At 42.6% G+C, this 15136-nt stretch overlaps 1 protein-coding gene across 2 annotated transcripts in view; it reads left to right on the forward strand.

Moving 5' to 3' along the window:
• The window catches only part of sntb1 (syntrophin, basic 1), a 42383-nt gene that overhangs the window by 19862 nt on the left and 7385 nt on the right, over positions 1 to 15136 (forward strand). The window contains exons 3-7 of one of the 2 annotated variants that reach the window (XM_037073950.1): positions 2859 to 2976; positions 3151 to 3240; positions 5686 to 5822; positions 6466 to 6662; positions 8930 to 9042. In XM_037073950.1, the coding sequence (XP_036929845.1) occupies positions 2859 to 2976; positions 3151 to 3240; positions 5686 to 5822; positions 6466 to 6662; positions 8930 to 8937 (550 nt within the window). In that variant the 3' untranslated portion in view covers positions 8938 to 9042. Of the gene's footprint in view, positions 1 to 2858; positions 2977 to 3150; positions 3241 to 5685; positions 5823 to 6465; positions 6663 to 8929; positions 9043 to 15136 lie in introns of those variants that run through there. The other variant, XM_037073949.1, reaches the window with a different exon arrangement.

The following is a 15136-nucleotide window of genomic DNA, read 5'->3' on the forward strand; positions in this document are numbered from 1 at the left end:
TTTTCTTGTTCTCTAAGGTCATCCGTGACACAGATTTAATAGCTTAGTTCCATTAGGCTTATATTTTTGTTTTGTCATATCAAAAACGTCAGTGTTTCAACAGGATTGTCATGTGTTTTTTTTGCTTTGAGAAAGATATTTTTCCATTCATTTCTTGTGAGAGATTGATCTTCAGTCAAGCAGAACCAGATGATAATTCGATGCCTTCAAGAAGTCTATTGAACGGTCACCCAGTCCATGCTGTCCTCCCAGTGATTCCCTACGTTGATAATGGCAGATAAGTCTCTCACTAAGTCTGATATATCTCATGGGAGTCAAGTTGCTACAAGACACACTATCCATGAAGACCCTCCTCCAGCAAACGCACATCTGGCCCCGGAGTCCCCCTCCCCTGTAACTTTTCCCCCTCTGCTCTCCTAGCCTGTCCTTAATCAACTCGCCTTTTACAGGCAGCAGTTGTATTTTTAACCCGGAGAAACACCTGGAGCTGATGTAGTCGCTCTCCCCCTCCACCGAGAGTTTTGATGGAATAGCAGATTCATCACATTCACCGGGGCTTTTCCAAGTCCCTAGTGTGAGCTTTATGAATAAAGAAAGCTGCAAAGAAAGCATGTTTGCAGAGCTGAAACCACCATGGTTTTGGAGTAGTTTCTATTTTAAGCCACTGGGAGCACCTGGACAGTGGAGTGCTGTTAACAGAAGTGCTCGGCTGTTTCAGAGTTGGTGGCAAACTCAACGGATCAGGAATGCATTTGTGAGTTGAGACTGAACCTATACTCTGCAGCAAATTTTACTGACTGTACTGTTTTCCCTGTTTTCACTGTATCACTGTATCTTCCCTACTCATGCAGTAGACATGCACTTTAATTTCTATCTCTACCTTTACCTTTACCTTACCTTCAATTTCTATGAATACTGATTGCTAAATTGTGGACTGCCCCCATCTTTGATGTAGATGAGTTGCTTCCTCAACCTCAAAAATTTTAGTACCTTGAGGTCTTGTTCAGGAGTGACATGAAAACAGAGATGGGCAGGCAGTTTGGTGCAGCGTCATCAGTAACGTAGTGTTGTGAAAAGGGAGCTGGGCTGGAAGGCAAAGTTTTCGACTTACCAATCGATCTATGGCCCAACCCTCAAAGAACCTCTCAGAGATAAGCGGTCAGAATTGTTTTGTCAGCAGCGGACTGTTGTGGTTGAAGAGGGAGTTAAGCTGAATGCTTTAGATTAACCAGCCGAACTATGCAATATTCATGAGTCATAGCTTGTGACTGAAAGAATGAAATCTCTGATTTAAACACCCAAAATGAGAAGAGGTAGAGGTAGGGTTAGGAGTTTGGTCGTCCAGATGGAACTCGGAGTAGAGCCGCTGCTACTCTGTGTTGAAAGGAGCCAGCTAAGGTGGTTCGGGCTTTCGATAAGGACGTCTCCTAGGCTACTTGCTATGAATACTGATTGGAAAACAGTGCACTGCCCCTTCTTGTTAGAGGTGAATTGCAGTCCCAAGTGAAGGAGTTCAAGTATCTCGAGGTCTTGTTCATGAGTGACAGGAGCGTGAGATGGACAGGCGGTCAGTAGTGATGTGAACATAACACTGGGTTGTCGTGGTGAAGAGGGAGCTGAGCTAGAAGCTTTTGATTGACAGAAAGAGATCCTGGATACCAAGGGCCAAAATGAGTTTTCTTCCGGCAGAGCTTTGTCTGTAGAGGTAGGGTGAGGAGCGTGGACATCCGGAGGGAGCTCAGAGTAGAGCCGCTGCTACTTTGTGCCAGCTGCGGTGGTTCGGGCATCTGATTAGGATCCCTCCTGGGTGCCTCCCCTTTTTGAGGTTCTTCGGGCGCATCCAACTGGGAGGAGACCCACGGGTAGACCCAGAACTCACCAGAGGGAGAACATATCTTATCAAACACTGGAATTCCCCCAAGAGGAGCTGGAAAGGTTTGCTGGGAGACGGACGTCTGGAATACCCTGATTAGGCTGCTGCCCCTCATGACCCGACCCACGGTTAAATGGTAGAAAATGGATGGACTGATTAGACTAGCGCACAACGCAGACATCATGTGTATAAATTCCTACAATGAGAACGTACATGATTCCAAAAATACAGTCTGCTTCAAACATGGCCAACCCTGCATGGCTAAACAATGTACATTAGTTTATCATGCCTTGTCTGTCCATACCTAATTGTACTATCACTCTTTGCATCCTTTATTCCCTCCTCAAAAAAGGGCAAGTTTACCTTTGACCAGCTTGACTACTCAAAGTATTTCCACTGCTGGTTTCAGTCCAGAGGTGAACACTGACTGTACTGATAGCTTAGAATGAAGCAACACAGCACTGCTTTTTTGTACTATAAAGACTGTAATGTGTACCTTTTGTAAAATTCATATTCACAGAGCACACAATCAAAGAGGCGCTCAGTGAAATGGAAACGCGTCCTACAGATGCATTTCTCTCAAGGTCTGAAATGCTCCCGTATGACATAAGGAGATTAGTTATGGAAATTTAGTGGGAGACGGCATTGTGTCATATGGCCCACGGAGGATGCATGCCGGCTCCATGTTCCAAATTCACTTGAATAAACTCAGATTTCAACGCACTTCACTTCATTATTTGGACTGAGTGCCCGTTTTCAAGTGGGTGAGACAAACAGGCATCTGTTGCAGCTAAAACCTGAATGGATAACATTTGGTTTCTGGAGATTAACTTGAGTCAAATTGGCCCTGCCCGATAAAGCTTGCAATACTTTTTCAATATTCAAAATTTATTCATCAAGGGTCGTGAACTTAAAAGTTTCGGGACCCGTCCAGTGATAACGGAGAGGTTAAAGCTGTTTTAACTTTTCTTATCTCCTCCTCCAGACAACTGGAGCTGCACTCCCCTGACACCAGGCACACAGTGGTGCTGCGATGCCCGGACCAACCATCTGCCCTGTCCTGGTTCTCCGCCATGCACTCTGTCACATCCACACTGGCGCAGGTCTGTCTATGATTTTATTGGTTTTACAGGTAATTCCCATCAATGTGACCATTAGGATTAGATATTTGAATGATCACAAGTAGTGTGTGGCCATGATTCAGCTTCTCAGAGGTGCTTTGAATCTAATGTGTCCTGAATGATCATCTGCCCTAAAATCTGTCACCCGCCCCACAGCGGGCGCTGGCAGAGGTCATCCAGAACACAGCCAGGACGGGAGTTGCTGGCAGCAAAGAGATACGACACCTGGGATGGCTGGCAGGGAAGGTAGGTGTGTGTGTGTGTGTGTGTGTGTTTATGTGCATGTGAGACAGACAGGGAGTGTAAAATGCTTTATAATACCCAAGTGTGTGTGTGTGTGTGTGTGTGTGTGTGTGTGTGTGTGTGCGTGTGTGCATGTGTGTGTGACACCCACGCTTCAAGATTTGTCACATTTTAATGGGGTACTCTCTCTCATATTACCAGTTTGTGACTCTGCTGTGTGTGTATGTGTGTGTGTGTGTGTGTGTGTGTGTGTGTGTGTGTGTGTGTGTGTGTGTGTGTGTGTGTGTGTGTGTGTGTGTGCTCTTGTTCTGTCTTTGTGAGGGTCAGTTTGAGTTTAACTCCTTGAAAGTGTATGACTCGGTTTTAGGATCTTTTTGGTGTCCACAGCTGTTGCTGATTGATATTTGATATTTGATATTTAAAATATCGATTATATTTTTTTGTTTATTTCTTGTTGCTACATTTGGCAATATTAATGTTTTTACATCTTATTTTAAGGTGTCTCCTGATCCATCAAGCGTGACTTTGTACGACGCGTGTTCCAATCGCGTCTGATGGCACGAGCGTAATGTGCTAGTTGTTCTCGTAGGATAAATTTGAATATAGATCCAGGGCTGCAGACTTACTTTTTACATTGGTTGCACTAATGTCGGTGCACCCAATGGTACATTTTTATTGAGTTTCTTAACACATGTTTACATTTGTGGTACACAGCCACAAATGCCAATAAACTCAAATGTTTGAAAAATAAACTGCTAAATTTCAGCCGAAGCATTGCATATGACAGATTTTTAAAATAGAGCGATTCACATTTCCGGAAAGTCTCTCCTCGAAGGAGTGTTGCACACCTTCTGTACATAATAAAAGTGACAGGGGTTATTGTGTAACTGAAATTATATAGTAGCTTAAGAGAGAAGTTAAAACCCGTTTTCTGATTAAATGATGTGGCTGTGTGTTCGATTGTCAAATTTTAAAAAGCTGCCTAAACAGTAGCTTCCATCCTTCCCTTGCTCCACACTTATTGGCTGACTCTGTTTCCCAACAAGCCTTTTGGTTGGAGTGTACTGACACCTTAGGTCTTATTACTGATATGGCTGTATGTCTTCTATATGTTGTCTGCTGGGATTTGTCTGACTTCCGTCTCCTACAGTTTTCCCCCTGGACGTTAAAGTTATCTGATAATGACAGGGTTAATGTTAATTAAACTTAGGTTTAATTTAAATTCCGGACAAGGTGGAGCTGATTGTTAAGATTAATGCCAGGAGCAGGTATAGAATTACAAACGTGTGTTTGGGTGCAACGGTTCACATGTTCCTGTGTTTGTTCACATATTTGTATTCTCTCATATCTCCTGTGCACACAAATGCATACGTATTTGGAATTCATACAAGCACACGCACACAGATAGAGGTTCACTCTCATTTTCTCTCACTCACACACGCACACACACACACACACACACACACACACACACACACACACACACACACACACACACACTAATACCTGTCTAATTTAGTCCTCATGAATTTGCCAATATTTGAACCTTCAAATGCAGTACAATACTGTTACTTAGCAACATATTCTCATTATGTTAAAAGGCCGACCCTTGACCCTCTAAATCCCACAATATGATTGGTGGAAGCAGAACTTCAAAGAGCAGCTTAGGATTCCATGGCTCGGCTGCAGATAAGCTCTCATAATGAGAATAGTTATGGAGCATTGTAAAAGGAAATATCTGGCTGTGTGTGTGTGTGTGTGTGTGTGTGTGTGTGTGTGTGTGTGTGTGTGTGCAAGTAAAGAGTTTAACAGTGTGTGTTCTGAAGTGAAAGCGAAGGTGTGCTCATTAGGAGGGTTGGGTGGGCGAGGGGGCAATACAAAGCAAAATGCGGAGAAAGCGTACCTGCACCTACACAAAAGCTACCTTTATGTTATGCTAATCCACCCCCCGGGCACACGGCAAAATAAACTGAACATTTAGTACACAGTACACATTTCCGGTGAAGGACAAGAAAATAGTGTGAAATGATGGAGAGGCAAATAAAGAGTTGGGCTATAGAGTAAAGTGAGAGAGGAAAACAATGCTTGCGAACCCAGTCTTGGAATATGCTGAGAAGTGAACTCTCGTCTACATCCACTGCTGATTACAGTCTTTTATACATCATTCCTCTCTGTTATAAAGAGGTACTTCAACAATAAAGTTCCATTCAACATGAGCATACAATATGCGAAACCTTGTATGGTTCTTTAGTTACTCCATTGATTCACTGAAGAATCTTAATGAAGGTTTTCATACATTGATGTATCAGCTAAATTAAAAACTTTTCCAGCTGAGGTTTTGTTGATTATGAAAAGGAAAACTGCATAACCGACCTCAGGATGAGTGGGTATAGAAAATAGATGAATGGATATGAACCTTGCCGGTGTCATTGTCTGTTTGTGCTGCAGACGGAGAGTGAGAAGCAGAGCTGGAAGCCGGTGCTGGTGGTGGTGACAGAGAAAGACCTGCTGCTGTTTGACAGTCTACCGCGAGGCAGGGAGGCCTGGCAGAGCCCTGCACACACTTATCCACTTTTGGCAACACGGTAGGTCCACTCCCACATGTGTAAACATTACAAAAACAAACACACCATAGAGTGTATGGCCTATTTCTTGTGACTATTGTGTTTCCTCAGGACTTTGATTGTAATCTATATTTGACACCTTTTAAAAACAATTATATTCCCAGTACAATAGGTCAAACCTGTGCTACAATACCATTCTAATTTAGCCCATTGGAAGCTACATATATGTCATCAAACGTACTAAATTACATAGCTAAATATGGTAAAGAAAAACAAAAAACAAAACCTTTTATCCATGCTTCAGTGTGGTTTTCTTGATAATGAGCTTTAAAGCCTGAGGTCAACATGAACGCATGAATGTTTGAACCAAATGTGATCGTGGCAGTCCACTCCCAAACTCATACACACATTCCAGCTGAAAGGTAAATGTAGCGAATAGAGAGTTAGCTGGGCCTTTTTTTCTTTTGGGTTTCAGTTCCTGATTTGCCAGAGTATAGATATATCAGTAAACAACAATATGTGTTGTACTTTTCAGTATAAAAAATTAAGGAAGTAGAAAAACAGAATACACGAATGACAAGAAATTCCTTTTCTTACAGCAAGGTGCTTTGCCACAACAGGAGCTTTTCTTTATGACCGTTTCTTTGTGTGTGTGTTTATGTAGTCTGGTCCACTCTGGGCCCGACCGGGGGTCGCCTCACTCTGGCACGGAGCTTTTCTTTGCCACACGGACTGGCACGCGACTTGGAATCGAGACTCACCTGTTCCGGGCTGAGACCACCAAGGATCTGTCAGTGTGGACCAGGCACATAGTCAATGGATGTCATTCCTCTGCTGAGATGATCAAAGAAGTCACTACGAGTAAGTGGGGCTACATCACACACATTAAGTACCCTTAAAATGGTGAATGCAATGTACACACACACAGACAGGAGCTCACAGAAAGCATGTAGCGGTGGATGGAGTGGAGTGAGCAACACAGGTCACTGTGCTTGGTTCTTGGATGCTTCCAAAGATGTGTTCAGGCTTGCTGTAGCCAAGCATATCCTTAAAGATTTAGGAGGCTGCAAGGGTAAGTATGGCCCGAGGTCCTGCAAGCCTAAAAAAAGAGCATAGAGCATAGAGCAAGATGTATACAAACACACACATACAGGCTCCCACGTCCACTCATAGAGATAGAGGAGGGTTTGTGATACAGCTTGACAGCCATATGGAAGATGTGGACAAAGGACTTGCTATTTATAGAAAGGAATGCTATCCTAGGTTGTGTATGTATGTGTGCGAGTGCTGTTTTGGAATTGGGTATTAGCCGTCCAGGGAATTCCAACAGAATAACCCCCCTACCCCTCTCTCCCTCTCTCTTCGCCTCCGTCTCTCTCCAAGCACAAAATGTCCTGGGAACTGCACTTCTCCCCTGGGCCTCCCTCCTCTCTCCATCTATGATAACATCACGCCAAATTAGGTTTCACTCCAGACTCCTCTCATATATGAAGCATCGGCATTCAGCAGCAAATGCATACAGGACCCCGACATTATTTCCTCATCGTCATCGTGTTTTCCGCGTCAATTATCGGCTCCTAATTCCCGTTGAAACTCTCTTAAATGGTGTCTGCGGCCAGTGATCCAGGTGTTAATGCCACATTGTGATTAGCATGGCGAGGCTTGGTTCACGTCCGCAGTGATCGATTTGAATTCAGCACTCTGCCACGTTTGATAGAAATCTGATATTGTATGTCACGGTAGTTAGTAAGGAAATGGGAATGTTAAAGGGACGTCTTATTTAATCCCATGTCAAAACACCGTCTAGACTGAGACATGCTGCTCAGTATTGACATGTTGTGGCTTAAATGCAGAAGAAAATCAACAGCTTTATTATTCTTATTCGTGCACTAACCCTAAACAGCATAAAACTGAGGGGAGGTACAATTAAATAGATGTTTTGGCTCCACATGGGGAGCAAGACTAAGCATCGCAACCAGCAGATACAGTAACATCAGCTTTAATTAGTAAGTTGTATTTCTGACGAACTGATGAATGTAATAAAAGTCCAATGCTGATTCTACTTTTAGCTCACCTCATGGATTTCTGCTGCTTTAGCTGCTTAAAGCTAGTGCATCATTTAGCAGCTAAAGAATGACTTGTGCTAACTTTAGCTGTCTGACATTTATAGGTAGTGTACTCTGGGTTTTTAGCACTTATCACCTAAAACAGCCACCTGTTGTGTCAAAAATAATCTCCAAAGCTGTAGTAAAATATATATACACGTAGTCATTTGATCCATTATTGATATAACAATACTCCTGTTTAACATTTTTAGGGTCTAGGAGAGTTTAGGAGGTAAAGGCCTGATGTTTGATGTGTTAACCATCTTACATAAGCGTGGTGACATGCTAATTGACATTAAACACAGGATTGAAATACACCGGAGACTGGTGAGGTCTTTCATTAATTTTTCAAGTAATGTTAAAATTGAAATATTGAACCGATGATAGTGCCACAATGTCAGGGTCTCTGTGTCATCACATCCTGGTCAAGCCATGGATGTCTGCAAGAAATGTAACACCAATATATGTACTAGTTGTTGAGACGTTTCAACCCCACAGTGGTGCTAGAAATCAGTGGCTCACCAAAATCATTCATCTTCTGGGGACCATGAATGTTGGTACGGCAGCATGGCGATCACTGCAGTAGATTCTGGGGATATTTTAATTTGGATCCAAAATGATTGTCTGACAATCAACAGGCATCACCATTCCCACAGCTGGGCCTCCACCACAGCTAAAAAATAATTTGTTACAGCAGCTTCATAGGCTGGTGATTTAGGATAGTGGCACCATAGGCCGAAATAATGAGGGAAAACGAGAATAGTTTTGAATATTTATTGTGCGCTGTTGAATTTCTATCTGAAATCTAAGCCATAACTTCTCTGAAACAGACTGATGTTAGCAGCGAGCCGTAACTGTCTTGTAATGGAAGTAGAACAGTAATTTACACTTCTCAGAGAAAGGAGTGTGATTGTGCATACAAAGTGCATTCCCTCATTTTTCTGCAGTGGCCACCCCGAGGAGTTGATGAGCTGACCTTGTCACATTGTGATAAATCATTTTGATGTTTTATTCACTGTCAAGGCTCGTGACAAGGATTTGCTTTGAAGATGGATCAACTCTGTATCACTCACCGGGCAGCAGGCCATTCTTCGTGGGATTTTAAAGGGGAAAGTAATTTGTCCGGCTCTGAAATTAAATTTCGCAGACACTTGGCCTGCTGTCATTTCTGTTATTATGATGTCCAAGGTGACTTAAACCTTTCAGGGGTTATATTGATACTTTGAGCTGTTAGCGGGATAGGGCACGGCATCATGTAGTCACAACATCTGCTTTTGTCTGCTGCATGTCTGCTCCCTTTAGAAACATTCAAAACAATCTCACTAAAGGGTCCATTTAAAAGATGTTCCAGTGCTTTGCTTCTTGTCCCTGGAGTTTGACCATCGATCATGGTATTCCAGATGTTCTTGAGTAATTTTTTTCTGGAGGACCAATTTGTAAGAAAGTTGATGAAAGATTTTTTTCCCCAACAAATACCGATGCTTCCGGTTGATGGATGATCCAACCTACCAACCCAGTTCTCCAGTGTTGGGTCTTTAAAGCTGTGTTTGAACCACTGGCATCAGCAAGATAACAGTGTTTGTGTTGGTCTCGACAAGTGATTGTTTTATCTCATTTAGTTTTTGTGGATGAAACCGCAATGGAACGCCCCACAACATCAAAGATGTTCACGGTAGTTTTTTTTTTGTTTGTTTTTGTCTCCCACAACACGTTCCACAACGTGTTCCAAAGGCTGATCGACAGAACAGAGCGATCCTCAGTGTGCACCTGTAAACGTGACAAAACAAAAGATGAACTGTGGTGTTGCAGCCATGAGGGGGAATTGTCAAACAGAGGGAAGGTCAGCGTTGTTTTCACATTCTTTTCTGTTTTTAGGCTTTTGTGAATTATTACCCTATGATTCCCTAATCTGATACAGTGATCATCGAAACAGACATAAGTATTGTGTTGTTTAACAGAAATTAGACATTCGGGGGGGTAAGCTTTCTTTATCACGATTCCATTCTCAGGCCAGCGCATGAAATATGAAAATTCAACCAACTGACGGTTAAAGCCTCTTTACCAATAGCTCGATCCTACAAGGGAATACACATTTTAGGTGACTGCCTGTTATATCTGAAGCTGCAGCTGGTTAGCTTCGCTTTGGTGGTAGACAGTTAGCCTGGTGGTTTCCAAATATCTCCCAACACCTCTAAGATAAGTAACACATCTCCCTTTAACAAGTGCAGACACCACATTAACTGGCTGTTTGAGAGTCAAAGGACAGCTACTGTATTAACCTTGTTTTGACAGTGTTTTATCAACTGCTGTGGCCAAAGGTCAAGAATAAACTTTGAAATACAGATTAAAATCATTGTTTTTCGACCAGCTTCAGGTTTGTGTTTAACATCAGTAGTCCCATCACCCCCTGCACACCCACAGCCTTCTTGTTAATGTTGTTGTCAAAGGTGACAGCTGTAAAACTTGTTAAATTGTCTCTGAGGTCGACCGGGGGCTCCTTAATGAAAAGGTAAACAGCCTAATGACTCAAAAAAAGCAATTCTACCTCAGTGGCGGCGCAAAATTAACCCAGTTACCCGCTGTGACACCTGAAGTTTAGCGCAGTGGGATGCAATTTTAAGGAAAAGTGTTTCACCCGCCGCTAATGTCATCTGAAAACAAATGACGGCGAGCACAAGGGTGGTGCCCTGTAATAACCTTTCAGCGTTTTCGACCTGTTGTGATGGTAACAGAGTTTGTGTCTCCCTCCTCTCTCTGTCTCCCCGTCCCTCTCTCATTTAGTTCCTCTCCGTGTTATCACTCTCCGCCCCTCCTTCCCTCCCTCTGTCTTTTCCGCTCTCCATCAGGCAGAAAGAAGGGCTTTTGTTGCAGCCTGAAAAGCCCCTTTCTCTGCGCGTATGTGTGTCTATGTGTGTGTACTCTGGTGGGAAACGCTACTCGCCCCACAGATCAAGGCTCTCAGGTAGGAGAGTCGAGTTTCAGGTCTAATTTTCGTTCCCGAGCACAACAAAGACCCCGGCACTCTTTGCCCCATTTACAACTGTTGTGCCATTAGGGAGACGTTTGTCCTGCCAGATTGTTTATACATCATTAGAATGATATTACACATTATGAGAGTCATTTTTCATCATGAATGGGATGTCTTCAGGGTTTCAGGGATATTACACTGTGTGTTTGACTCTGTGTGTGTGTGTGTGTGTGTGTGCGCGCGTGCACCTCATTTCTCTGTTTGAATCAGTGTCTTTCTTATCACCATTACTTCCTGAAGTTGTACGCCTCTGTTGGTTTAGTGTGTTTCACAGCTGATAAAGATGGGAGAAAGCACTGTTGCATTCTGCTCTGCTGTTGACACACACACACACACAAAAAAAAGAGTCTTAAACCAACACCGGTGCCGCCTCCTGCAGGTCCCAACACCTCACCCGATCAGTGTGGTTTGAAGCCAGCGTTTCCTCTGTAGCTTCGTTATGTAAAAAATGTAAATTACTGTATAGTACAAGAAATTAATAATACATTCCGTTTCATTTTTTTCCTGTTCAAACACATAATGAGGGGTTGGGCAAAATTAGGTAGACACTTCATTAAAAAGAAAAAAAGAACCTAAACCTTTCAAGGACGCTAAATCAGCATCGCAAGCACTTGTTCAAAGATGGTTTATACCAGGCTACAAGATGATTAATAGTATTCCTATAACAGCCCGACTTGAGAGGGATCCCTATCTCTTTGAAAGCAGTTTATCTGTGTTCGGCGAAGAAAAGCTTTTCAGTCTGAAGCGCTTCAAGAAACTGTCCTTTTATGGATGATAGTTGTACAGTGAAATTTGGTGAAAAATGCTCCGCTCTTTGTGGGCTCTCTCAGAAAATCGGAGCAGCAATGAGGATTTTTGCCGGGGGAACTGGGACAGAAGGGAACAGTGAGATCCATCAGCACTCCTTCTCCATCAAAACAGCTTCAGAGACCCCTGTCCTGTGAACACCTTTTGGATTAGTCAGGCTTTTTAAAGTTGGCTATGTGGTCTACCTTCATGCATAGGCCTATATCAGCACTTGACATCCATTACGTTGTTGGACAGCATGTCATGAGAACTAGATCTGATCGAGTATACCCTTGCCTTGAACCCTCTCCGAAAAAACAGATCTGCGAATGTTGAATTAATCAAATGTAGCCCAAAAGGAGGAAGAAGAGGTGTCAGAGAGACCTGGAACAGCCAGCATCATTTGCATGAAATATCAGAGGATTAATAGTGCCAAGTGTATGCAGCTGCATTAATAAAACGTGGCATTACAAGTCAGCTGAGAGTCAAGTAGCTGATGATGTTGTTAGCTATGCTCCATTTATAATTTTGGAGACAGTGACAAGTTGGGCTTGGATTGGTCAGCTCTCACAGGCCTGAGCAGGCATCTGCACCTGCTCTGCTGGTGGTTTTGCCATGAGAGCCATACACATGTGTTGTTAAAAGTCTTAAGTGACCACAAGGAACTTTAACATGTTTATGAAACAGCCTTGTGATTATAAATTCCCAGTAACAGCAAACGAGGCCCTCAGCGAAAAGACTGCTATTTCTATTAATGCCTGTGCTCGGGTCCGATCACATATATCACATATAAATACATTACCTCATCGCGATCCATCCTGCGGTTTCTCTCTCACTCGCTTCCAAAACAAATGCACACGCCAATGATCTTTATAACAACAGGCGCTGGTGTTGTACAGCTTTTGTCAAAAGGGGCCACTAGAATATACAAAAACTGAGACGTCCTCGAAGTCAGGTTTAGTAAAACTGTATATCATGTTAAAAGTTTATATATACATATAGTGTAGACTATCTGTCAGATCTGATGTCAGCATTTTTCTTTTAATTATCAGAATAATTTTTAATTTTTAGTTTTTCTTAATGTTGATAAAATAAATTAAACTCAAAATGTGATATTTTGGGTTCTGATGCAGCATGAAATCAGCAAAGTAACTATTAACTAAAATGATCAGATAAATGTAGTGGAGTAAAAGTAAAATATTTTAGTAGCATTATAAAATAGCAGAAAATGGAAATACTCGAGTAAGTAGAAGTACTTCAAAATTGTACTTACATTAGAGTACTTGAGTAAATGTGCTCGTCCTGGCGGCTCATTATTTAGATGCAGAATAAGGGCCGTGTGCATTCTCTGTGGATTGGGTCTTTTGATACTTGATGCCTTTTGATCACACTTTTTATATACGTTGCACCTAGATCTGCTTTATCATTAAAAAGAGACATGGGAAAACTCACTTTCTGTAATATGGGACCTTTAAAACAGCTCTTTTACAGCCGACAGCTGCTGCTTCTTGGCAGTGGCTCTAATAAAAGCCACTTTTTGGAGCAGTAATTGGGATTAAGTGCGTTTCATGGGCATTTTCATTATTTTGTCTCCGTTGAACCACATTGAGAAAATGATGTCAGGTGTTCTTGTTAATGTATTAAAATGTAGAAAAAAATCAAAACAATCAGAGGAAATTGACATCAATTTAAAGTGCCTCTCTATGACTTGATTATGTTGCCGGTCAGAAAAAAAACATCCATCTGCTTCTCTGTGCAGAGTAAATTAGACTCACAAGAATGATTTGCCTACTGCGTTTGACCATAGCCTAGTGTGTGTGTGTGTGTGTGTGTGTGTGTGTGTGTGTGTGTGTGTGTGTGTGTGTGTGTGTGTGTGTGCTACTGTGTACACATTTGCCAACCTTGCTTTCATAATTGCCTCCAGATAAAGAGACGAACGAGGAAAGGATTTAGGTGTGTATAGGGTGATTAGCGTGGTTTGACTGATGACGTGGTTAGGTAGTCTGTTGACAGTCGGACAAAAGAGGCCTGAGCGTGTGACAACACACACACACACACACACACACACACACACACACACACACACACACACACACACACACACACACACACACACACACTCGTACATATATGTAAACAGCCATCCATAGGTATTCTGTTGCCCCACAGAGAGAGAGGATACAGACTATATGCATCTCCATCTCTCTTTCACATATACACACACCCACACATTAAACACACTCTTGCTGACATATGTACCCACGTGCAAATATACAAACACACACACACACACACACACACACACACACACTCCCCTGCCTCCACATACATCCTGCTCAGGCTGTCAGCAAACAATGGAAAGATAACAACTCTCTCCTCGCTCTCTGTGTCACACAAACACGCCGCTCAGTGGATCAGATGTCGTCCAGAGAGAGAGGCTTATGCTGTAAATGAAGTTTTCAGCATGAAGCCTTCATGTCTGCCTGGGGGTGGAGGGGGTGGGGGTGGGGGTGGGGTGGGGAGCGAGGGAAACGAGGGAACGCTCGCTGTCAAGACACTGAAAAATAAGACTAAACACAGCTAGATCACACCGCGTGGAGACGAGACAGGTTTGTCATTACAGCAGAGGAAAGTGGCGAGTAAATTGAGAGAGAAGATAAAGATAGTAGACTCCGCTTTCAGCCAGACGCACGCTGAGAGGAGAGAGCGGGAGAGAAGGGGATGAGGAATGTTGTACAACAGATGAATTACACTTTCAGCAGGTTGGTCTCCGTGTGGAGACGGGAGCTTCTCACTGAAATGTTACAGGCAGTGCCAGGCAAGTCACTTTCAAAATGCAATAAATGGCTTTTAAAAGTAAAAATGTACTACGTAATGCATGACTGATTGCAGTTCTTGATTCAATATAATTGCAGAAGTTCGATTTATCATTGTAAAATGGACCACGTTGTTTTATAACGGGTTATAGCATCAGATCAAGTTCATCGCAATTCATAACAAATTCAGTGGTGGGCGTTGTAGAGACTAATGTACATGTCTGGACCGTTCATGGAACATACCCGTTTGGAAAACATGACGTCTCACTCCTCAACCATCTCAACTGTCAACTTCTGGTGACAGGAAATTCCTCCGTACAAGCCAATTCAGGTGTGGATGAATTCTTAAAAAAAAACAAAAACAATTACATTAAACACAGTTAATGTAATAATATTACCAGTACACTGGAAAATGCTATATAAATACAAGTCCAAAATCCTGTTAGTTACATGACATACTGTTGCTTACTGTTGGAAAGGGACGACACGTTTACAACCAACACTCTTGAGACGCAGGAGGTAGAACAGAGTTGGATGCACTTTGATAGATAACTGATGTATTAACGGGGAGGCAGAGGAGGAAAAAACTTTACTGAATTG

Source organism: Acanthopagrus latus, chromosome 17 (assembly GCF_904848185.1).
Source record: "Acanthopagrus latus isolate v.2019 chromosome 17, fAcaLat1.1, whole genome shotgun sequence".
NCBI classification, from domain to species: Eukaryota; Metazoa; Chordata; class Actinopteri; order Spariformes; family Sparidae; genus Acanthopagrus; species Acanthopagrus latus.